The sequence below is a fragment of the Salvelinus namaycush genome, chromosome 9, assembly GCF_016432855.1.
Source record: "Salvelinus namaycush isolate Seneca chromosome 9, SaNama_1.0, whole genome shotgun sequence".
In the NCBI taxonomy this organism is placed as follows: domain Eukaryota; kingdom Metazoa; phylum Chordata; class Actinopteri; order Salmoniformes; family Salmonidae; genus Salvelinus; species Salvelinus namaycush.
Window position 1 is genome coordinate 34,385,599 of NC_052315.1, and position 26,015 is coordinate 34,411,613.

At 45.1% G+C, this 26,015-nt stretch overlaps 2 protein-coding genes across 2 annotated transcripts in view; one reads left to right on the forward strand and one right to left on the reverse strand.

Moving 5' to 3' along the window:
• Nucleotides 1–17,030, reverse strand: part of LOC120053256 (semaphorin-4B-like) — an 88,334-nt gene extending 71,304 nt beyond the window's left edge. The window contains exons 1-2 of the mRNA XM_039000400.1: nucleotides 16,868–17,030; nucleotides 15,901–16,394 (exon numbers count right to left, since the gene is read on the reverse strand). Coding sequence (XP_038856328.1) covers nucleotides 15,901–16,394; nucleotides 16,868–17,030 — 657 coding nt within the window. The remainder of the gene's footprint in view (nucleotides 1–15,900; nucleotides 16,395–16,867) is intronic.
• LOC120053257 (SH3 and multiple ankyrin repeat domains protein 3-like) overlaps nucleotides 17,029–26,015 on the forward strand; it is a 275,026-nt gene continuing 266,039 nt past the window's right edge. The window contains exon 1 of the mRNA XM_039000401.1: nucleotides 17,029–17,049. Within this exon, the coding sequence (XP_038856329.1) occupies nucleotides 17,029–17,049 (21 nt within the window). The remainder of the gene's footprint in view (nucleotides 17,050–26,015) is intronic.

The following is a 26,015-nucleotide window of genomic DNA, read 5'->3' on the forward strand; positions in this document are numbered from 1 at the left end:
AAGAAAGTATTTACTAAATAAACTGAAATATAAAATAACAAAGTAAAAAAATGCAATGGGAAAAAAATATATATATAGAAAATAACAAATACTTCAAGCAACAATAAAATAACGGTAACGAGGTTTTTTGAGGATCTGAGGACCATTGCCGAATATTTTCAGTCTCCTGAGGGGGAATAGGTGTTGTCTTGCCCTCTTCACGACTCTCTTGGTGTGTTTGGACCATGATAGTTTGTTGGTGATGTGGACACCAAGGAACTTGAAGCTCTCAATCTGCTCCACTACAGCCCCGTCGATGAGAATGGGGACGTGCACTGCCCTTGTCACGCCCTGACCATAGAGAGCCATTGTTGGTGTAGTAGGTCAGGGTGTGACTAGGGGGTATTCTAGTTTATTATTTCTATGTTGTGTTCTAGTTTATTTTTTCAATGTTGGTGTTTTGTATGATTCCCAATTAGAGGCAGCTGGTAATCGTTGTCTCTAATTGGGGATCATATTTAAGTAGCTATTTTTCCAACCTGTGTTTGTGGGATATTACTTTGTGTTTGTACACCACGTAGTCACGTTCCGTTGTTCGTTTATTTGATTTATTTTGTTTTTGGCTTAAGTTTCACTTTGGAATAAATATGTGGAACTCAATATCCGCTGCGCCTTGGTCCGGTTCTTACGACAACCGTGACAGCCCTTCTTTTCCTGTAGTCCACGATCATCTCCTTTGTCTTGATCACATTGAGGGAGAGGTTGTTATCCTGGCACCACACTGCCAGGTCTCTGACCTCCTCCCTCTGGCTGTCTCATTGTGTTGTGTTGTCGGCAAACTTAATGATGGTGCTGGTGTCGTGCTTGGCCATGCAGTCATGGGTGAACAGGAACTGAAGGAGGGGACTGAGCACACACGCCTGAGGGTCCGCCGTGTTGAGGATAAGTGTGGCATATGTGTTGTCACCTATGCTTACCACCTGGGGGCGGCTCGTCAGGAAGTCTAGGATCCAGCTGCAGAGGGAGGTGTTTAGTCCCAGGGTCCTTAGCTTAGTGATGAGTTTGAGGGCACTATGGTGTTGAATGGTGAGTTGTAGTCAATGAATAGCATTCTTATGTAGGTTTTCCTTTTGTCCAAGTGGGAAAGGGCAGTGTGGCGTGCAATAGAGATTGCATCCTCTGTGGATCTGTTGGGGCGGTATGCAAATTGGAGTTATTCTAGGGTTTCTGGGAAAATGGTGTTGATGTGAGCCATGATGAGCCGTTGAAAGCACTTCATGGCTACAGACGTGAGTGTTACAGGTTTTTAGTCATTTAGGTAGGTTACCTTGGTGTTCTTGGGCACAGATACTATGGTCGTCTGCTTGAAACATGTTGGTAGTACAGACTCGGTCAGGGACAGGTTGAAAATGTCAGCGAAGACACTTTCCAGTTGGTCAGCGCATGCTCGGAGTATACGTCCTGGTGATCCCTCTGGCCCTGTGGCCTTGTGAATGTTGACATGTATAAAGGTCTTACTCACATAGGCTACAGAGAACATCATCACACAGTCATCTGGAACAGCTACTGCTCTCATGCATGCTTCAGTGTTGCTTGCCTCAAGCACGCATATAAGTAATTTAGCTCGTCTGGTCAGCTTATTTCACTGGGCAGCTAGCGGCTGTGCTTCCCTTTGTAGACCGTAATAGTTTGCAATCACTACCACATCTAACGAGCGCCAGAGCCGGTGTAATGGGATTCAATCTTAGCCCTGTATTGATGCTTTGCTTGTTTAATGGTTTGTCGGAGTGCATAGCGCAATTTGAAAATGGCGCCGACAGATAGGGCAGCCGTGCTTCTTACATTATTAGCCCAGAAATGTTTTTGTGTTATTACATACAGCCAGGAAGAACTTTTGGATATCAGAGTGGCAGTAACTCACCAGCATTACGACCAGGAATATGACTTTCCTGAATCGGATTCAAAAGGCTTATCCAAAACACCGCCGACAGAGAAAAGGTATTCGGGGTGGACGCATACCACCCACCACTTCTGAGCATAATACTCGGTAATGTTCAGTCTCTGGATATCATAGTTGACGAGCTCAGGGCAAGGATCTCCTTCCATATAGACATCAGGGATTGTAACATACTCTGTTTCACGGAAACATGGCGCTCTCGGGTTATACTGTCCACATATCCAGTTGGGTTCTCAGTTCATCGCACAGACAGGAATGAATATCTCTCTGGAAAGAAGAAGGGTGGGGGTGTATGTTTCATGATTATCTACTCATGGTGTGATTGTGATAACATACAGAAACTCAAGTCCTTTTGTTCATCCGACCTGGAATACCTTACAATCAAATGCCGAACGTGTTACCTCCCAAGAGAATTATCTTCGGTTATAGTCACAGCCGTGTATGTTCCCCCTCAAGCTGATAACCCGACAGCCCTCAAAGAACTTCACTGGACTTTATGTAACTGGAAACCATATATCCTGAGGCAGAATTTACTGTACCTGGGGATTTTTAACAAAGCAAATTTGAGGAAAACGCTACTGAAGCTCTATCAACACATTGAATGTAGTAGCCGTGGTGCTAAAACCCTCGATCACTGCTACTCCAACATCTGGGATGCCTACAAGGTCCTCCCCCACTCTCCCTTCGGAAAATCTGATCATGACTCCATTTTGCTCCTCCCTTCCTATAAGCAGAAACTCAAACAGCAAGTACCCAAGCTAAGCACTATTCAAAGCTTGTCTGACCAATCGGAATCAACGCTCCAAGATTGTTTTGATCACGCGGACAAGGATATGTTCTGGTAGCCTCTGAGAATAACATTGACGAACACACTGATACGGTGACTGAGTTTATCAGGAAGTGTATAGGAGATGTTGTACCCACTGTGACTATTTAAACCTACCCTAACCAGAAACCGTGGATAGAGGGCAGCATTCACACAAAACTGAAAGCACAAACTACCACATTTATCCATGGCAAGGTGACTGGGAATATGGCAGAATACAACCAGTGTAGTTAATCCCTCCGTAAGGCAATCAAATAGAAAAATGTCAGTATAGAGACAAAGTGGAGTCGCAATTTAACAGCTCAGACAAGAGACGTGGGTGGCAGGGTCTACCGAAAATCAAGGACTACAAAGGGAAAACCAGCCACATCGTGGACACTGAAGTCTTGCTTCGGACAAGCTAAACACCTACTTCGCGCGCTTTGATGATAACACAGTGCCACCGATGCAGCCCACTACCAAGGACTGTGGGCTCTCCTTCTCCGTGGCCGACGTGAGTAAGACATTTAAGCGTGTTAACCATCGCAAGGCTGCCGGCCCAGAAGGAATCCCTAGCTGCGTCCTCAGAGCATGCTCAGAGTGTTTAGTAACATATTCAATCTCTCACTATCCCAGTATGCTGTCCCCACATGCTTAATGATGTCCACCATTATTCCTGCCCTCAAGAAAGCAAAGGTAACTGAACTAAATGACTGTCGCCCCTTAGCACTCACTTCTGTCATCATGAAGTGCATTGAGAGACTAGTCAAGGATCATATCACCTCTCACTTACCTGACACCCTAGACCCAATTCAATATGCTTACCGCCCCAATAGATCTGCAGACCATGCAATTGCCATTCCATTGCACACTGCCCTATCCCAGCAGGACAATAGGAATACCTATGTAAGAACGCTGTTCATTGACTATAGCTCAGTCTTCAACACCATAGTACCCTCCAAGCTCATCATTAAGCTTGGGCCCTGAGTCTGAATCCCACATCTTTGTAACTGGGTTCTGGACTTCCTGACGGGCCACCCCCAGGTGGTGAAGGTAGGAAACAACACCTCCATTTCACTGATCCTCAACACAGGGGTACCACAAGGATGCGTGCTCAGACCCCTCCTCTACTCCCTGTTCACCCATGACTGCGTGGCCACACACGCCTCCAACTCAATCATCAAGTTTGCAGAAGACACAACAATAGTAGGCCTGATTACCAACAATGACGAGACAGCCTACACGGAGGAGGTGAGGGCCCTGGGAGTGTGGTGCCAAGAAAAAGATTGTGGACTTCAGGAAACAGCAGAGGGAGCACCCCCCTATCCACATTGCTGGGACCGCAGCGGAGGAGGTAGAAAGTTCCTCAGTGTACACATCACTGACAAACTGAAATGGTCCACCCACACAGACAGTGTGGTGAAGAAGGAGCAACAGCGCCTCTTCAACCTCAGGAAATGTGGCTTTGCACCTAAAACCCTCACAAACTTTTACAGATGCACAATTTAGAGCATTCTGTCGGGCTGTATCACCACATGGTACGGCAACTGCACCACCCGCAACCGCAAGGCTCTCCAGAGGGTGGTGCGGTCTGCCCAACGCATCACAGAGGGAAAACTACTTCCCTCCAGGACACCTACAGCACATGTCACAGGAAGGCCAAAAAGATAATCAATAACAACATCCACCAGAGCCACTGCCTATTCACCCCGTTATCATCCAGAAGGGGAGGTCAGTAGAGGTGCATCAAAGCTGGGACAGAGACTGAAAAACAACTTCTATCTCAAGACTGTTAAATAGCCATCACTAGCACCTTAGAGGCTGCTGCGCTATCTACATAGACTTGAAATCGCTGGCCACTGTAATAATGGAACTAATAATGTTTACATATTTTGCACTACTCATCTCATATGTATTGTGAAAGGACCACCAGAGGGCAGGCTGGGCTCACGGATAGTAGCCCAACAAGGCATGGGAGACAAGGTAACCAGAGGCAATTAAGCACAGCTGACGGTACTAATGAGATATTCTCCTTCCCCGATAAGAGAGAGTATGGAACCAGCAGAGAAGGGGAAAAATACTGTCTCTGGAAGATGGCCACCGAGACAGAGGAGCTATCCATGAAGAACCACTAAGACGGTGACAAGCCCGTGACTTAGGTTGTAGTTTAAAGATAATCGTATTGTGTTCCTGTTTGATCTGGAGAAGAAGATGTATGTTTTTTTCCTTGGGAGATTTTCATTGATTATGTTGGAGTGTTTATGTTGACCAAATGCCCTCAATAGAGAACTGTGTTCAATCAAGAAAACCTACTCCTGACTCGTTTGTTCCACCTATCCGTTTTAGAGTGACGCCCAATTACTTGGTCCACTCACAGTATATTCTGTATTCTATTCTCGTATTTATATATTCTTAATTCCATTCCGTTACTTTAGTTTTGTGTGTATTGTGTGCATAGTTGTGAAATTGTTAGATATTAATAGTTAGATATTGCTGCACTGTTGGAGCCAGAAACACAAGCATTTAGCTACACCTGCAACAACATCTGCTAAACATGTATATGTGACCAATAACATTTTTATTTTATTTAGAGTTCCGCTCCTTGAAAGCGGCAGCTCTACCCTCTAGCTCACGTCGGATGTTGCCTGTAGTCCATGGCTTCTGGTTGCGGTATGTACGTACGGTCACTGTAGGGACAACATCATCAATGCACTTGTTGATGAAGCCAGTGACTGATGTGTTGTAGTCCACAATGCCATCAGAAGAATCTTATGGCAAAGAAGAATCTGATGGCAAAAAATCAATTAAAATGAAATCTAAAAGTTAAAATAAAACTAATGTGAGAGCACCAGCCTCTGCCATATGGACACAGTGATACACTGTGATCCATATGCTGAAATCCAAATGAGCACATGGAACTCAGAAATTGCCTATAGGCCAATGCAGCAGGAGGCCTATAACTTTTATCGTCAACTAAGTACATTAAATAGACCTAAAGCCAACAAATAAAAACAGTACAAAGTATCCTGATGAAAAGGTTCTTTCAATCGTATTAATCTCCCTAATCCAGCTGTCTGCTTTCCTTTCTATCTGTCTTGACTTGAGCTGTTGCTGGTGATGTGCAATATTGTATCAAATCAATCAACTGGGTCCGGCCCAAAACATTCTATCAACTAGCCTATTCCGCAACCTCAGAGTTTCCAAGGCCAGTGAACTCGGGACAGACTGTTGACTGCTGTTTTTATTAAATGGCACATTTGTTCACATATTTTATGACGTTTCCACTGGATATATGAGATCCTCAGATCAAGATATTTTGCTCTTTCACACTGAGGCTTGGTGATCATCATTGCAATTATTACATGAACAGAAATTCATTTAACCAAATGACGGGGATTAATAATACATTTACTAGGCCTACTGGTGACATTTGAAACAATGAATGCGGATAAATTGGCTGGAGACATCTGAGTGCATTCTGGAGAGCTGAGTGCATGCATTCTGTAGAGAGATGCACTGTATCTTAGCTACACGCCCCTGCCCTTCTTCCTGTCTCAACATTTTACATTATCCTCAAGACACATTACCTTCACACATATTTTTTATTATTTTCACTGACAGCCACAACTCAATAATCAGCTATGCCTATTGCCATGCGTGCTGACAAAATTACAGGCTTCCCAAATAGGCATAGGCCTATGCGCTTATGATTTGAGAAAAGCTAATGATCCTCTGTGGCTAAGTCATGCTCTCTGGTGAAGAATTTTTTATTATTTTATTTAGACAGGAGTAATCATATAATTTTGCAAAAACATAATTTTACTGTAGGGGAAGTCAGCATCCGAACAGTGCACTGTGCACCCCCCAACTTTCCTTACCAATTTGTAAGTGGCTGATACGAGAGACCTGTATATAATGATGAGATGCTCATGTCTCCGCCATAACAATGGGAGCCGTTGTCCAAAGGTGGGAAGGCAAGCGTCAAGGTTAGGTCTGCAGCAAGGAAGAAGCCACTGCTCCAAAACCGCCATAAAAAAGACAGACTACGGTTTGCAACTGCACATGGGGACAAAGATCGTACTTTTTGGAGAAATGTCCTCTGGTCTGATGAAACAACAATAGAACTGTTTGGCCATAATGACCATCATTATGTTTGGAAGAAAAAGGGGGAGTCTTGCAAGCCGAAGAACACCATCCCAACTGTGAAGCATGGGGGTGGCAGCATCATGTTGTGGGGGTGCTTTGCTGCAGGAGGGACTGGTGCGCTTCACAAAATAGATGTCATCCCGAGGAGGAAAATTATGTGGATATATTGAAGCTTCATCTCAAGACATCAGTCAGGAAGTTAAAGCTTGGTCGCAAATGGGTCTTCCAAATGGACAATGACCCCAAGCATACTTCCAAAGTTGTGGCAAAATGGCTTAAGGACAACAAAGTCAAGGTATTGGAGTGGCCAAAACAATGCTCTGACCTCAATCCCATAGAAATGTTGTGTGCAGAACTGAAAAAGCTTAGGCGAGCAAGGAGGCCTAGAAACCTGACTCAGTTACACAAGCTCTGTCAGTAGGAATGGGCCAAAATTCACCCAACTTATTGTGGGAAGCTTGTGGAAGGCTAACCGAAACGTTTCATTTTTATCAGGTCAAATTGTTTTGTGTTCTCCTTGTAGCCCTGGTTGTCCTGAAAAGTTACAATTAAGTGAAAACACTTAATTGTGAGGCTTCAATATAAGGGCCGGAACTGCAGATGAATTCAAGTCAGATAAATTAAAAGCCGATTTTTGCTGGGATCTTGGGACTGATAGCGTTAACATTGTGTGTGTATAGAGTGAAATTAATATTTAAAGACATTGTAACCATTCTTTGCATAGTGCTCAGCCCTGCTATAGTAGTTCACTAAACTATAGAGTATGTTGTCCATTGAAGTTATTCTCTCTGGCTCTTTTGATATCAGATTCAGAATTAATAACAACAAGGTTTGTGTTAGTTTGAAATGGTTTGATCCACCTTAGGCAAAAAGTGTTTACAATTTGCATGACCCAACAAGAAAACCCCAACCCTATAGTCATAGCACAAATGAAAATGGAAGCTTATCTATAATAATACCATTTTGAACTAGCCTACGAACAGGACCCAGAGTTTTACTTGATCATGTCACGATCAGGAAAAACTCCAGGCCCCATAAAAGATACGTACGAATTTAGCCATTCAGTGACATGGCGCCGGAGGAGATGGCTGCCGTTTTACAGACTCCTAACCAATTGTGCTATTGTGTGTGTTTTTTCACGTTATTTGTAACTTATTTTTACATAATGTTTCTGCCACCGTCTCTTATGACCAAAAAGAGCTTCTGGATATCAGGACAGCGATTAATCACCTCGTACTGGACAAAGATTTTTTCTTTAATGAGTCAGAAGTGAAGGATTTACTTCAGACACCCGACAAGGCCCAAATCCGTGTCATTCACATGAAGAAGAGACAGAGATATAGGTCAGGGTGCCTTGTAAGGATCCGACGGCGAGTGAATAATCCCTCTCTACCATCAGTCCTATTAGCCAAAGTGCAATCATTGGATAAAAAAATGGATGAGCTCCGATCAAGACTATCCTACCCACGGGACATTAAAAATGTTATGTTTCACCGAGTCGTGTCTTAACAACGACATGGATCATATACAGCTGGCGGGGTTTTCGGTCCATCTGCAAGATAGAACAGCTGCCTCCAGTAAGACAAGGGGTGGCGGTCTGTGTCTATTTGGAAATAACAGCTGGTGCATGAAATCTAATATTAACGAAGTCTCAAGGTTTTGCTCGCCTGAGGTAGAGTATCTCATGATAAGCTGTAGAACACACTATCTATATTTTAGCTATCTATTTACCACCACAAACTGATGCTGGCACTAAGACGGCACTCAACGAGCTGTATAAGGCCATACGCAAAAAAAAAAAAAAAAATGCTTATCCAGAGACAGAGCTCCTAGTGGCAGGGGACTTTAATGCAGGGAAACTTAAATCCGTTTGACCTAATTTCTACCAGCATGTCCCATGTGCAACTAGAGGGGAAAAAACTCTAGACCACCTTTACTCCACAAACAGAGACGCGTGCGAAGCTCTCCCTCGACCTCCATTTACCACTGACTCAATTAATATTAGTGGTCAGATAACGCAGATGCTAAGCTATAGGACTGTTTTGCTAGCGCAGACTGGAATATGTTCTGGGATTCTTCCAATGGCATTGAGGAATACACCACATCAGTCACTGACTTCATCAATAAGTGAATCAATGACGTCGTCCTCACAGTGACTGTACGTACATACCCCAACCAGAAGCCAGGGATTACAGGCAACATCCGCACTGCTACTGCACAGCAAGCAGTACCGGAGCACCAAGTCTAGGTCCAAAAGGCTTCTTAACAGCTTCTACCGCCAAACCATGAGACTCCTGAACAGCTAATCAAATCGTTACCCGGACTATTAGCGTTTTTTTATTTTTTTTATTTAACTGTTATTTAACTAGGCAAGTCAATTAAGAACAAATTATTATTTACAATGACGGCCTACACCGGCCAAACCCAGACGACGCTGGGACAATTGTGGGACTCCCAATCATAGCCGGTTGTGATACAGGCTGCATTGTCCCCATCCCACCCCCGTATTTTTACGCTTCTGCTACTCTCTGTTTATTATCCATGCAAAGTCACTTTAACTCTACCTACATGTACATATTACCTCAGTTACCTCGACTATCCGGTGCCCCCACACCGGTACCCCCTGTATATAGCATCGCTAGTGTCATTTTATTGTTGCTCCTTAATTATTTGTTATTTTTAAATTTTTCTTATTTTTTTATTTCATTTCAATGTGCGGTCTGCACCTGTTGTATTCGGCGCAAATACAATTTGATTTGATTTGATACCACTATTGAACCTGTGGTGCCAGCTCTGCACCTTTCTGTTTTCTCAATGACATTCAATTCAGAATTGAAAAAAGGTGCAAGTTTAAGTTTGTTCCACCTGAGCGAGTCTTAACGCAAGTCAGAGACCACTATGATGACACACCAAATGGGTTTGATGGACCCTTTTTGTCTCTTAAGGGGAAAGTAATTCAAAAGTAACTGAATGTAATCAGATTACGTTACTAAGTTTGGGTAATCCAAAAGTTATTTTACTGATTACAATTTTGGACAGGTAACTACCCACTGGGCACAGACGTCAATTCAACGTCTATTCCACATTGGTTCATACGTGGAAACAATGTTGATTAAACAAGTGTGTGTCCAGTGGGTAGTAACTGTTACGGATTACATTTAGAAAGTAGCCTACCCAATCCTGTGTGTAAGTATCTTTGTGTGTGTATGCTAGCCTGCTACTGTAGTTACCACTAGGGTTGGGCTGAAACATTGGTTTGCAGTGCAGCTGCAGTAGTGTATTTATTGCTTAGTATTTTAGAGCATTACACATTTTCCATACGGGGCATCAGTGTGCATCAGTGTACAGCTCCAAATCCTGGATGGGCTAGCAGTGCTTTGTTTACACTGAGAGGTTAATCCTGGTGAGCCAGCTAAGAGTGTGCAGGTGTGTGTACAGTGCCTTTCGGAGAGTATTCAGACCCCTTGACTTTTCCCACATTTTGTTACGTTTCAGACTTGCTGTAAAATTGATTATATTGTTATTTTCCCCTCATCAATCTTCACACAATACCACATAATGACAAAGCAAAAACAGGTTTTTAGAAATGTTTGCTAATTTATAAAAAAGTGAAAATGTAAGTATCACATTTACATAAGTATTCAGACCCTTTACTCAGTACTTTGTTGAAGCATCTTTGGCAGTGATTACAGCATTGAGTCTTCTTTGGTAAGATGCTACAAGCTTGGCACACATGTATTTGGAGAGTTTCTCCCATTCTTTTCTGCAGATCCTCTCAAGCTCTGTCAGGTTGGACGGGGCGCGTTGCTGCACAGCTATTTTCAGGTCTCTCCAGAGATTTTTGATCGAGTTCAAGTCTGGGCTCTGGCTGGGCTACTGAAGGACATTCAGAGACTTGTCTCAAAGCCACTTCTGTGTTGTCTTGGCTGTGTGCTTAGGGTCATTGTCCTGTTGGAAGGGGAACCTTCACCCCAGTTTGAGGTCATGAAAGCTCTGGAGGTTTTCATCAAGGATCTCTCTCTACTTTTCTGCACTCATCTTTGCCTCGATCTCCCAGTCCCTGCCGCTGAAAAACATCACCACAGCATAATCCTGCCACGACAATGCTTCACCTTAGGGATGGTGCCAGGTTTACTCCAGACGTGACGCTTGGCATTCCGGACAAATATTTCAATCTTAGTTTCATCAGAAAAGAGAATCTAGTTTCTCATGGTCTGATAGTCTTTAGGTGCCTTTTGGAAAACTCCAAGCGGGCTGTCATGTGCCTTTTGCTGAGGAGTGGCTTCCGTCTGGCCACTCTACCATAAAGGCCTGATTGGTGGAGTGCTTCAGAGATGGTTGTCATTCTGGAATGTTCTCCCATCTCCACAGAGGAACTCTAGAGCTCTGTCAGAGTGACCATCGGGCACTTGGTCACCTCCCTGACCAAGGCTCTTCTCCCCAAATTGCTCAGTTTGGGAGGGCGGCCAGCTCTAGGAAGAGTCTTGGTGGTTACAAACTTTTGTACCGCGACACAATCCTGTCTTGGAGCTCTACGGACAATTCCTTCGATGTTATGGTTTGGTTTTTGCTCTGACATGCACTGTCAACTGTGGGACCTTATGTAGACAGGTGTGTGCCTTTCTAAATCATGTCCAATCAATTTAATTTACCACAGTTGGACTCCAATCAAGTTGTAGAAACATCTCAAGGATGATCAATGGAAACAGGATGCACCTGAGCTCTATTTTGATTCTCATAGCAAAGGTTCTGAATAGTTATGTAAATTAGATACTTCTGTGAGTTTTTTTTCTCATACATTTGCAAAAATTTCTACAAACCTTTATTATGTGGTATTGTGTGTAGATTGCTTAAGAAAATAAACTGTAATCCATTTAGAATAAGGCTGTAACGTAACAAAATGTGGGAAAAGTAAAGGGGTCTGTGTGGTCCCGTGTGGCTCAGTTGGTAGAGTATGGCGCTTGCAACGCCAGGGTTGTGGGTTCAATTCCCACGGGGGGACCAGGGTTCAATTCCCACGGGGGGACCAGGATGAATATGTATGAACTTTCCAATTTGTAAGTCGCTCTGGATAAGAGCGTCTGCTAAATGACTTAAATGTAAATGTAAATGGGTCTGAATGTGTGTGTACGAGTTTGCTTAGCTTTCACCATTGACACTGATTAGAGAGAGATTGTTTAGTCAATTGGCTGGTTTTAACATCAGACAAGGGTCCCCTCCACAGGCTAACCATGCTCTACAAGACCCAGAATATGTGATATGTGTGTATGTGCGTGCATTCTATAGGAGTTCTATCTGTCTGTAATCCACTCTGGGTCAAGGGGATAGTGTGATATCCACATACATGGTCTTCAGCACCCTCTGTTCTTTTAGTACTATTCCTCTGCCCTGCGGAATAACTAGGGCTGTGATGATACAAAGTATCGTAATATTTTTTCCATGGCAGTTATTTAAACATGGAGCAGACCAAACTCTTTGGACCTTTAAAAACCTGCTGTGTGTAAAATATTGTGTGCTATAGCATGGACATTACTGTAAATAAATGTGACTCTGGATGACAGCATAATGATGTTTGTTTCCAACATTAGGGCTGCTTCATAAAGAAGTTAAGTCTGCTTCGTGTTTTGTCTCCTTTCTACGATACTAAGAAGTATCACATTACTGGTATCGTCCCGGCCCTAGGAATAACCCTACTTTATTTACTCTTATTTTATGGTAGTATCCACCTTACCTAGAAGGTATTGAAGGAACAGGGATATAGGTATAACTTTACCCTCACTGTCCTATATTTGAATCCAATAATTTTAATGTAATACTATCGTTAATACTCTATCGTTAATACTCTGACTTTCTCCCATATCTCTCTCTCTCTCTCTCTCTCTCTCTCTCTCTCTCTCTCTCTCTCTCTCTCTCTCTCCTGTAGGATCAGTTGAAGTGGAGAATTCAGACCATTTAAGTACTATGTATTAGTTGATCCATATCTCACTGCACTGCAGCACACAGCTTAAACCACTCGACACGTCGTCACTCTGCGCTTGACGCTTTCCAACCATTTCCAGCCTTCCCCATAAGAATCTCTTGGCTTAAATGAGAATAAAACACAGAGACAAGCACCTTCTTTCAGATTATCTCTGGGGCTCCATGCTTGGTGTTTAGTGTTTAGGCTGGGATGAGGCATGGCCTAAATCACCCTGCAGTGCATGGATCCCAGTTTATTGGAAAACACTGGTGCAGGATATGGAGGACATGCTATGTCCTTGACATCACTTGACACACTAGATGTTTAACACTGAGAATAAAAATAAGAATTATTGCTTGCGACATACAATAAATCACCTTCTCATTTTATTTATTATATTTTTTATTTCACCTTTATTTAACCAGGTAGGCTAGTTGAGAACAAGTTCTCATTTACAACTGCGACCTGGCCAAGATTAAGCATAGCAGTCCGACACATACAACAACACAGAGTTACACATGGAATAAACAAACATACAGTCAATAATACAGTAGAGAAAAAGGACATCAAAAAGTCTATACACAGGGAGTGCAAATGAGGTAGTATAAGGGAGTTAAGGCAATAAATAGGTCATGGTGGCGAAGTAATTACAATATACCAATTAAACACTGGAATGGTAGATGTGCAGAAGATGAATGTGCAAGTAGATATACTGGGGTGCAAAGGAGCAAGATAAATAAATAACTACAGTATGGGCATGAGGTAGTTGGATGGGCTGTTTACAGATTGGCTATGTACAGGTGCAGTGATCTGTGAGCTGCTCTGACAGCTGGTGCTTAAAGCTAGTGAGGGAGATATGAGTCTCCAGCTTCAGAGATTTTTGCAGTTCGTTCCAGTCATTGGCAGCAGAGAACTGGAAGGAAAGGCGGCCAAAGGAAGAATTGGCTTTGGGGGTGACCAGTGAGATATACCTGCTGGATCGCGTGCTATGGGTGGGTGCTGCTATGGTGACCAGTGAGCTGAGATAAGGCGGGGCCTGACCTAGCAGAGACTTGTAGATGACCTGGAGCCAGTGGGTTTGGCGACGAGAGTGAAGCGAGGGCCAGCCAACGAGACCGTACAGGTCGCAGTGGTGGGTAGTATATCGGGCTTTGGTGACAAAACGGATGGCACTGTGATAGACCGCATCCAATTTGTTGAGTAGAGTGTTAGAGGCTATTTTATAGATGACATCGCCGAAGTCGAGGATCGGTAGGATGGTCAGTTTTACGAGGGCATGTTTGGCAGCATGAGTGAAGGATGCTTTGTTGCGAAATGGGAAGCCGATTCTAGATTTAATTTTGGATCGTACTGCTACAGATCAACTAGGGATTATGCATACCACAATACATACCCCTCTGTAAAATGTCATTGTTATAAAGGTGGTCCTGCTCCTCTTCTCTGTACCTAACTTCCCCTCACAGTCCCTTTAGTTTCCCTTAAGTCCCGTTAGTTTAGCTGCTGGGATGAGGCATGAATTACCCCTCACCCATCATAGCCCTGCCATTCCTAACAAATCAGAGTGCTTGGAAATGTCTATCTGGACACTGCATCCACCCATTCAGGTCAGAGTGTAATCTTTGTCCGAAGGGAGAAGACGCATGTTTCTGAGGACTTTTTCTTGTCGAAGTAACCACAACAATAAGATTCCAAGTCATTCGGATTACCAAAATCACATAAACATCTTCAAATTTAAAACGCTGCTTGTGTGTGTGTGTGTGTGTGTGTGTGTGTGTGTGTGTTATTGGCCTGAACAACATGTTCTAACCAGACAGCACTATAGTTGGTAGAACCAAACCAATCAGTTATAAGTATATAGTGAGGGCATTCACAAACGACCGCTCAGACGGGTGAGGGCATACTAGCCAACTGTTTTTACATGGACCTTCTAGCCGGATTTAGTGACCAAAAGTTTTTTTTACATGATCCATAATTTCCCCGGATTTACAGACCAATAGTTTTTACATGGTCCTTCTAGCCGGATTCTGATCTGCTATAGTTGAGATGTTGAAGTACCTAGAAAAGGAGTTTCCACACCCCAGGATGCAGACTAGTTATCCTGCATCCCTAAGAGGTTTGAGACGCCTGTCACCACCCACCTCAGCCCACACCGCCACACAAAGCTCTCATGTACCTGAGGAAGATGAGTAGAGAGGCCCTACACACCTCTCTCATCTAAGAGACTACCAGCCATGCTCCAGGCCAGATGGAGCCACAGCCTACAGCTACTGCAGACGTCAAGTACAACCCCGTTGGGGTTTCTCTAGTCACAGCCTGGAGTCCCTGAGTCCCTGCTAGCACCATGATAGTTCCGGCCCCGAAGGTCCTCAGGGTACCTGCCAGATATCACCCTGGGTGACACACCAGAAGTCACCCCTGATGTCTCCCCTGACTTAGTTGTCCAGTTCCCTTCCTTCCTGGTAGGGTCAGAGTTCCCTTCATTTCCGGTAGGGTCAGAGTTACAGTTTCTGGCCTACCTGGCAGGTGTAAAGTGTCCAGGATTTGAGTGTCCTGGCCCTCAAGTAAGTATAGTGTATCCTGCCTCCATGGTAGGTTTAGAATTCCCTTCCTTCCTGGTAGGGTTACAGTTTCCTTCTTTCCTGGTACAGTCAGAGTTCCCCTTCTTCCCAGTAAAGCTGTAAGGTCAGAGTTCCCTTCCTTCCCGGTAGGCAAGTATGTCCTGACCTTTAAGTATGTTTAGTACATCCTGCTCTTCATGGACCGCAGACCCCCTCCTTATTGGGTATGCAATGTCCTAGCCCGCCAGGCTTAGAGCCCCCTGTCAAGCTAAGCCATATGTAGACTGCCCTGTCTGCAGGTTTGCTCCTAACCTGCTCAGATAGCAGCCCCCTGCCTTATTTGTTAGGCAGTTGCCTATCCCACCAGGTTTAGAGCCTCCTGCCTTACTAGGCCCCAAGTTCGCTGTACTAAGCTCGCAGTCTCCAGACATAGCCAGCCCACAGGTCCTTAGCCCACCAGGCTTAGAGCCTCCTACCCTGCTATGCCACAAGTTACCTGTGCTAGGTTCTCAGTCCTCAGCCCTTGTCTGCCCTCAGTCCCTAGCACTAGGTCATTGGTCTCAAGCTGCAATAGTTCTGTTGTCACCAGCATTTGTCGGCCCTCAGTCCCTAGCCCAGGTGGTTCATCAGGCTCCTGCCCTGCTGGGCTCAAAGGTACCACTTTCTCTAGTAGGTCCAGAGCTCTACGATTCTCCAAGTCAAGCATCAGTTTCCCTGACAAGTTCAGAGTCATTTTCCTTGTCAGGTTCAGTGTCAGGTTCAGATTTGTTCTCCCTGTCAGGTTCAGAGACGGTTTCCCTGTCAGGTTCAGAGACAGTTTCCCTGTCAGGTTCAGAGACAGTTTCCCTGTCAGGTTCAGAGACAGTTTCCCTGTCAGGTTCAGAGACAGTTTCCCTGTCAGGTTCAGAGACAGTTTCCCTGTCAGGTTCAGAGACAGTTTCCCTGTCAGGTTCAGAGTCGTTGTCCCTGTCAGGTCCAGAGTCAGTTTCCCTGTCAGGTCCAGAGATGTTCTCCCTGTCAAGCCTAAAATTATCAGCACTAGGCTCCCAGCCTTCAGCCGTTCTAGTTTCACTGTCTCCAGCTTTAGTCAGCCCCACTAGGTCTGCAGCATCTGCCCTCAATTGTTTGTCAGCCCCCAGCCTCAGTTGGCAAGCAGTCAGCTCCCTCAGTGCCACCTGCCCCAGTTCTATGTACTGGGTCTCCGGTCCCGCTAGACTCTGAGTTATTTGCTCTAGGTGTGCAGTTAGGCAGTCCTCAGCCTGCACCCAGTTGCCTATACTAGCGCAAGACTATATGTTCCCTGTTCAGCTAGGTTTGCAGCCTCCCACCATACCTGGCTTGCGATCTTCAGATTTAGTAGGGGGTTCCAAGTCCCCTACCCTTCTAGGCGCTCAGCTCCCTGTCCCGGGGGGCCTGCTGCCTTGGATGACCCTCAGCCCTTTCCACGTGGGAGACCACCTGACCTCGTCTCTGGGGCCCAGCCGGCCCCTGCCTCCAGATACCTGATGATCCTGCCCAGGGGTCCTCACATGCTCCACCATGGGAGCCATCGCACTCAGCAGTGGTGAAAGAGTCACCAGCCTCAGCCGCAGCCAATGAGCTGCCAACAACAGTTGTTGCCGGCATGCCACATTCCTCCGTCGCAGTAGGTGAGCCACCTGCTTCAGCCATGGCCAGCCTCCAGCATTGTACTCAGCATCCAAGGATGGGGCCCAGCTGCCCTGCACCAGCTGAGTTAGAGGGCACTTTGCCACCCGTGTGCCGTTCCATGGGGCGGCCCAGGGCTGTCTCTGCGTCTCTGATACCTTCTTAGCGGGGCGGCCGCTAAGCCCGGCCTGTCCTGCTGGGTAGGATTTGCCATGCTGCTCAGTCTACCTTAGTAATTTCTCACCTATCATAGCCCTGCCATTCCCAACCAATCAGAGCGCTTGGACACTGCATCTGGACACTGCACCCACCCATTCAGGATTCAGGTCAAAGTGTAATCTTTGTCCGAAGGGAGAAGACTGATATTTCTGAGGACTTTTTATTGTCGACAGTAAGACGAATGTCTGAATGTTGTGCGTGCATCAAAATAACTACAATAATAAGATTCCAAGTCCTTCAGATGACCAAAATCATATAAATAACTTCAAATGGAAACAGCTGTGTCTGCGGGTGACTATCCAGAGTACAGTGATGGACCTGAACATCATGTTCTTCTAACCGGACAGCACTATAGTGGGCATTCACAGCCAACCGCTCAGACAGGTGAGGGCATACCAGCTAACGATTTTTACATTGTGCTTCTTTTTTACCCCAATTGGTAGTCACAGTCTTGTCCCATCCCTGCAACTCCCGTACGGACTCAAGAGAGGTGAAGGTCGAGAGCCGTGTGTCCTCCGAAACATGACCTGCCAAGATGCACTGCTTCTTGACACAATGTTCATTTAACCAGGAAGCCAGCCGTACCAATGTGTCAGTGGAAACACTGTACACCTGGCTACTGTGTCAGCGTGCATGCTCCCGGCCCGCCACAGGAGTCGCTAGAGCACAATGGGACAAGGACATCCCGGACGACCCTGGCCCAATTGTGAACTGCCTCATGGGTCTCCCGGTCGTGGCCGGCTGCGACACAGCCCGGTATTGAACCAGAATCTGTAGTAACGCAGCTAGCACTGCGATGGAGCGCCTTAGACCGCTGCGCCACTCGGGAGACCTTAGATGGTCCTTTTAGCAGGATTTTGTGACCAACAGTTTTTACATGGTCCCTCATTTCTCCGGATTTAGCGATCAATGGTTTTTACAGTCATGGTGTAGCCAAGTACATACAATATCACAGGACTAGGGATGTAGCTACAAACAACACAATATAATTTCACAGTAAATAGCCTGAAGTGTGTTCAGATTATACTGGTGCTGTGCTCATCCACAGTTAATCTCATTGTGGACATCTTCAGATAGCACTGTATGGTGATAGCATTGCATTAAAACTGCTCTGACATGCATATCATGGTATCCGGGCCTATTAGCCTAGGGATAAGCTAAAGGTGGTCCAGTGGGTTAATGTGACCCTAGGTGACCTGTATGTGTGCCTGATGTATGTAACATCTGTTGGAGAGCAGCGGAGAGCAGTGTGAAGCAGGCTCTTAGGGGAGGCGTAAACACTTTCACATTCACTAGTCAGCCCACAGGCTAAATGACTGCAAGGGCTGTCAAAACCAGTCACTGTCACAATTTTCTCTCTTTTACACTTCTTTCTGTCTCTCTCTCCCGTCTCCCCTTCCTCACTCATTCCTCCTCTTTCTCTCATCCACTCCATCCGACACCCTGTCTCCCTTCCCTCCATCCCAAATATCTCCATTCAAGGCAGGGATAACATAGGACTGTGTTAGGGCTGTGTTGGTGTTAGTGCTATGTTGGGTCTATGTGAAAGCTATGATGGGGCTGTGTTAGGGCGTTGTTTGTGTTAGGGCTGTATTGGGGTTGTATAGGGGCTGTGTTAGGGCTGTGATAAGAATGTGTTGGGGCTCTGTTGGGTGTTAGGGATGTGTTGGGGTTGTGTTGGAGCTGTGTTAAGGGCTGTGTTAGGGCTGTGTTAAGGGCTATGTGTAAGGCTGTGTTAGGGCTTTGTTAATGGCTGTGTTGGGGCTGTGTTAAGTGTTGTGTTAAGGCTGTGTTAGGGCTGAGTTAAGGGCTATGTTAGGGCTATGTTAAGGATGTGTTAGGGCTGTGTTAGGCACAGGAGGTTGGTGGCACCTTAATTGAGGAGAACGAGCTCGTGGTAATGGCTGGAGCAGAATGGCTGGAATGACTCTGTTCCAGACATTATTATGAGTTGTCCTCCCCTCAGCCAGCCTCCACTGGTGTTAAGGCTTTGTTAAGAGGTGTGTTAGGGCTGTGTTAGGGGTGAGTTAATGCTGTGCTATTGGTTGTGTAAAGGCTGTCTTAAGGCTGTCTTAAGGCTGTGTTGGGGCTGTCGGCAGAGAAGGGCCAGTTGTCATGCATACTCTCCTCCTATAATCCTTCAGTAGGAAGGCCCTCTGGAGCCAAGGAGACATCTTAGAGTGCATACATTGCGCTGCTTCCTCACGCCACTCCACTCGGCACCGCCATAAATAATTAACGTTTTTTTCACAGGGCTGGAGAGAGAGGGAAGGAGGGAGAGGGGGTGAGAGAGATATAGATAGGGGATGAGAGAAAGAAAGGGGGCAGGAGGTAGGGCTATAGTTCTGGGTGTTGAGGCAGGGTGTGTTTGGTATGTTTAGAATTCCTCATGAAGTTGTGGAACATTGGGCTGGAGAGTATGTTGACTACAGTCAAATTACTCCTATACTTCCAAAAGTCCTTAGTGTAGCCTTCATGTATTACCGCTACAGCTAACATGTACAGTAGGCTAGTCAATATGTACCATTTCTACAACTCAACACCACCCCATCTTCAACCACTTACTCCAGGTATTTGTTATGCTCCCCAATGCCTCCCCCTGTCCAAGTCATAGTGTATGATCCCACTGTCTACTACTGCCATTTATCTTCTCCTCTCACTATCAAACACACTTGTTGTTCCCACAATGTTCCTCAAAAAATGCTCTGGCAGCTACTGCACTAAATATGAGTATAGTATGATGCAAGGAGGGTGAAATCCTTCTGACTAGTCTCTATTGTGTACTATCTGGACATCCTACTGCTCCAGCCCAAGCACTTTGGACAACATTCCCCTGCAAATAGGGAAGAAGAGTTAGTCAGATTATTTTCCAACTGCAGAAAATAGACAGGATATGGGCAGTATAGCCTGGAAGTCCAGAAATTAAGTGATTATTGCCACTGATTGGCCAGAGAATCCACTCACCTGGTGTCCCTGGTCTGAATCAGTCTCTGATCACGAGAGGAATGATGAGAGTCAGCAGAATTTACCTCAGGATGTGGATGGGAGAAAAAGCCAAGGGGTTACAGGTTGCACAGAGCTTCTTTCTCTCACCACCTGAAGTGCACGGCTGACTGATCTGCTATGTCCCCCGGTGTATTACCTACTGGTAGGCTACCTTCCGTGCTTCCGCACCACCGTTAACGAGATTACACCGGCAGATCGACCAGCAGAGAGCAGCGAAAAGTGAGCAGCAGCACCTTGCAGACACACTGTGGGGAACAGAGCTGCCTCTGACACTGACTCTACGGACCAACTGTATATCATGTATTATGTTTTCAAAGCTTCAAAGTTCATTGAACTTTAGATACCATCATATTGTCATGCACGATAAGACACATGTTATGACACATGGTGTCCCACTGACAACAGTGCTTCTACAGTGGGGCAAAAAAGTATTTAGTCAGCCACCAATTGTGCAAGTTCTCCCACTTAAAAAGATGAGAGAGGCCTGTAATTTTCATCATAGGTACACTTCAACTATGACAGACAAAGTGAGAAAAAAGAATCCAGAAAATCACATTGTAGGATTTTTAATGAATTTATTTGCAAATTATGGTGGAAAATAAGTATTTGGTCAATAACAAAAGTTTCTCAATACTTTGTTATATACCCTTTGTTGGCAATGACAGAGGTCAAACGTTTTCTGTAAGTCTTCACAAGGTTTTCACACACTGTTGCTGGTATTTTGGCCCATTCCTCCATGCAGATCTCCTCTAGAACAGTGATGTTTTGGGGCTGTTGCTGGGCAACACGGACTTTCAACTCCCTCCAAAGATTTTCTATGGGGTTGAGGTCTGGAGACTGGCTAGGCCACTCCAGGACCTTGAAATGCTTCTTACGAAGCCACTCCTTCGTTGCCCGGGCAGTGTGTTTGGGATCATTGTCATGCTGAAAGACCCAGCCACGTTTCATCTTCAATGCCCTTGCTGATGGAAGGAGGTTTTCACTCAAAATCTCACGATACATGGCCCCATTCATTCTTTCCTTTACACGGATCAGTCGTCCTGGTCCCTTTGCAGAAAAACAGCCCCAAAGCATGATGTTTCCACCCCCATGCTTCACAGTAGGAATGGTGTTCTTTGGATGCAACTCAGCATTCTTTGTCCTCCAAACACGACGAGTTGAGTTTTTACCAAAAAGTTATATTTTGGTTTCATCTGACCATATGACATTCTCCCAATCTTCTTCTGGATCATCCAAATTCTCTCTAGCAAACTTCAGACGGGCCTGGACATGTACTGGCTTAAGCAGGGGGACACGTCTGGCACTGCAGGATTTGAGTCCCTGGCGGCGTAGTGTGTTACTGATGGTAGGCTTTGTTACTTTGGTCCCAGCTCTCTGCAGGTCATTCACTAGGTCCCCCCGTGTGGTTCTGGGATTTTTGCTCACCGTTCTTGTGATCATTTTGACCCCACGGGGTGAGATCTTGCGTGGAGCCCCAGATCGAGGTAGATTATCAGTGGTCTTGTATGTCTTCCATTTCCTAATAATTGCTCCCACAGTTGATTTCTTCAAACCAAGTTGCTTACCTATTGCAGATTCAGTCTTCCCAGCCTGGTGCAGGTCTACAATTTTGTTTCTGGTGTCCTTTGACAGCTCTTTGGTCTTGGCCATAGTGGAGTTTGGAGTGTGACTGTTTGAGGTTGTGGACAGGTGTCTTGTATACTGATAACAATTTCAAACAGTTGCCATTAATACAGGTAACGAGTGGAGGACAGAGGAGCCTCTTAAAGAAGAAGTTACAGGTCTGTGAGAGCCAGAAATCTTGCTTGTTTGTAGGTGACCAAATACTTATTTTCCACCATAATTTGCAAATAAATTCATTAAAAATCCTACAATGTGATTTTCTGGAATTTTTCTTCTCATTTTGTCTGTCATAGTTGAAGTGTACCTATGATGAAAATTACAGGCCTCTCTCATCTTTTTAAGTGGGAGAACTTGCACAATTGGTGGCTGACTAAATACTTTTTTGCCCCACTGTATCTAAACATGGCTAACTTCTTGTCAAGAACATCCCCAAGGCAACATCTGTCATAAGCAGCAACAAATGTCCAGAATGATTTATGGAAGGTGAAATTTAGTGTTACCAAGTTAGTGTTTTCTGCTAACACTTCACACATGTACAGTACTTTGCAAAAATCACAGCAAATAAACACCACTGAGGAAAAGTTGCCTTCCTTAACCCACATCACTTTATTTTATCACTAGAACCGCTGGCACTCAATTGAACCCCCATCAAGCTGATGAGCAGTCATTCTGAATGCAACATTCTAACAGTGTACTTAAAACATTTCATATATGCTATTGCAAAAATACTCATTTGGATGTGTTTATGAACGCTTTGGGTAACATCCGAATTCTTATTTTTTCTTCTTGTAATTTTTCTGCACCTTTGTGGAGTACAACCGCTGTGCAGGTGCCTTATTTTGAGCAGAGGGAGGGAGCTCCCATCTCACTTTGTCCATGGTGCCGACCAGACATTTCTCCTCTTGCCAATCTAAGGTTCCACAAGCCCCATCACCACATTCTCTTACTCACCTACTACCTGGTGTGGATATTTACCCAGATAGTGAAAGCATTCAATCAATCAATCAAGTTTATTTTATATAGCCCTTCGTACATCAGCTAATATCTCGAAGTGCTGTACAGAAACCCAGCCTAAAACCCCAAACAGCTAGTAATGCAGGTGTAGAAGCACGGTGGCTAGGAAAAACTCCCTAGAAAGGCCAAAACCTAGGAAGAAACCTAGAGAGGAACCAGGCTATGAGGGGTGGCCAGTCCTCTTCTGGCTGTGCCGGGTGGAGATTATAACAGAACTATGCCAAGATGTTCAAAAATGTTCATAAGTGACAAGCATGGTCAAATAATAATCATGAATAATTTTCAGTTGGCTTTTCATAGCCGATCATTAAGAGTTGAAAAACAACAGGTCTGGGACAGGTGGCGGTTCCATAACCGCAGGCAGAACAGTTGAAACTGGAATAGCAGCAAGGCCAGGCGGACTGGGGACAGCAAGGAGTCACCACGCCCGGTAGTCCCAACGTATGGTCCTAGGGCTCAGGTCCTCCGAGAGAAAGAAAGAGAGAAGGAGAAAATTAGAGAGAGCCAAGATTTTCAAAATGTTCATAAATGACAAGCATGGTCAAATAATAATCAGGAATAAATCTCAGTTGGCTTTTCATAGCCGATCATTAAGAGTTGAAAACAGCAGGTCTGGGACAGGTAGGGGTTCCGTAACCGCAGGCAGAACAGTTGAAACTGGAATAGCAGCAAGGCCAGGCGGACTGGGGACAGCAAGGAGTCATCATGCCCGGTAGTCCTGACGTATGGTCCTAGGGCTCAGGTTCTCAGAGAGAGAGAAAGAAAGAGAGAACGAGAGAATTAGAGAGAGCATACTTAAATTCACACAGGACACTGGATAAGACAGGAGAAGTACTCCAGGTATAACCAACTGACCCTAGCCCCCCGACACATAAACTACTGCAGCATAAATACTGGAGGCTGAGACAGGAGCGGTCAGGAGACACTGTGGCCCCATCCGAAGATACCCCCGGACAGGGCCAAACAGGAAGGATATAACCCCACCCACTTTGCCAAAGCACAGCCCCCGCACCACTAGAGGGATATCTTCAACCACCAACTTACAATCCTGAGACAAGGCCGAGTATAGCCCACAAAGATCTCCACCACAGCACAAACCAAGGGGGGGCGCCAACCCAGACAGGAAGATCACGTCAGTAACTCAACTCACTCAAGTGGCGCACCCCTCCTAGGGACGGCATGAAAGAGCACCAGTAAGCCAGTGACTCAGCCCCTGTAATAGGGTTAGAGGCAGAGAATCCCAGTGGAGAGAGGGGAACCGGCCAGGCAGAGACAGCAAGGGCGGTTCGTTGCTCCAGAGCCTTTCCGTTCACCTTCACACTCCTGGGCCAGACTACACTCAATCATATGACCTACTGAAGAGATAAGTCTTCAGTAAAGACTTAAAGGTTGAGACCGAGTCTGCGTCTCTCACATGGGTAGGCAGACTGTTCCATAAAAATGGAGATCTATAGGAGAAAGCCCTGCCTCCCGCTGTTTGCTTAGAAATTCTAGGGACAATTAGGAGGCCTGCGTCTTGTGACCGTAGCGTACGTATTGGTATGTACGGCAGGACCAACTCGGAAAGATAGGTAGGAGCAAGCCCATGTAACGCTTTATAGGTTAACAGTAAAACCTTGAAATCAGCCCTTGCCTTAACAGGAAGCCAGTGTAGGGAAGCTAGCACTGGAGTAATATGATCAAATTTCTTGGTTCTAGTCAGGATTCTAGCAGCCGTATTTAGCACTAACTGAAGTTTATTTAGTGCTTTATCCGGGTAGCCGGAAAGTAGAGCATTGCAGTAGTCTAACCTAGAAGTAACAAATGCATGGATTAATTTTTCTGCATCATTTTTGGACAGAAAATTTCTGATTTTTGCAATGTTACGTAGATGGAAAAAAGCTGTCCTTGAAACAGTCTTGATATGTTCGTCAAAAGAGAGATCAGGGTCAAGAGTAACGCCGAGGTCCTTCACAGTTTTATTTGAGACGACTTTACAACCATCAAGATTAATTGTCAGATTTAACAGAAGATCTCTTTGTTTCTTGGGACCTAGAACAAGCATCTCTGTTTTGTCCGAGTTTAAAAGTAGAAAGTTTTCAGCCATCCACTTCCTTATGTCTGAAACACAGGCTTCTAGCGAGGGCAATTTTGGGGCTTCACCATGTTTCATTGAAATGTACAGCTGTGTGTCATCCGCATAGCAGTGAAAGTTAACATTATGTTTTCGAATAACATCCCCAAGAGGTAAAATATATAGTGAAAACAATAGTGGTCCTAAAACGGAACCTTGAGGAACACCGAAATGTACAGTTGATTTGTCAGAGGACAAACCATTCACAGAGACAAACTGATATCTTTCCGACAGGTAAGATCTAAACCAGGCCAGAACTTGTCCGTGTAGACCAATTTGGGTTTCCAGTCTCTCCAAAAGAATGTGGTGATCGATGGTGTCAAAGGCAGCACTAAGGTCTAGTAGCACGAGGACAGATGCAGAGCCTCGGTCTGACGCCATTAAAAGGTCATTTACCACCTTCACAAGTGCAGTCTCAGTGCTATGATGGGGTCTAAAACCAGACTGAAGCATTTCGTATACATTGTTTGTCTTCAGAAAGGCAGTGAGTTGCTGCGCAACAGCTTTTTCTAAACTTTTTGAGAAGAATGGAAGATTCGATATAGGCCGATAGTTTTTTATATTTTCCGGGTCAAGGTTTGGCTTTTTCAAGAGAGGCTTTATCACTGCCACCTTTAGTGAGTTTGGTACACATCCGGTGGATAGAGAGCTGTTTATTATGTTCAACATAGGAGGGCCAAGCACAGGAAGCAGCTCTTTCAGTAGTTTAGTAGGAATAGGATCCAGTATGCAGCTTGAAGGTTTAGAGGCCATGATCATTTTCATCATTGTGTCAAGAGATATAGTACTAAAACACTTAAGTGTCTCTCCCGATCCCAGGCCCTGGCAGAGCTGTGCAGATCCAGGACAGCTAAGCCCTGGAGGAATACGCAGATTCAAAGAGGAGTCCGTCATTTGCTTTCTAATGGTCATGATCTTTTCCTCAAAGAAGTTCATGAATTTATTACTGCTGAAGTGAAAGCCATCCTCTCTTGGGGAATGCTGCTTTT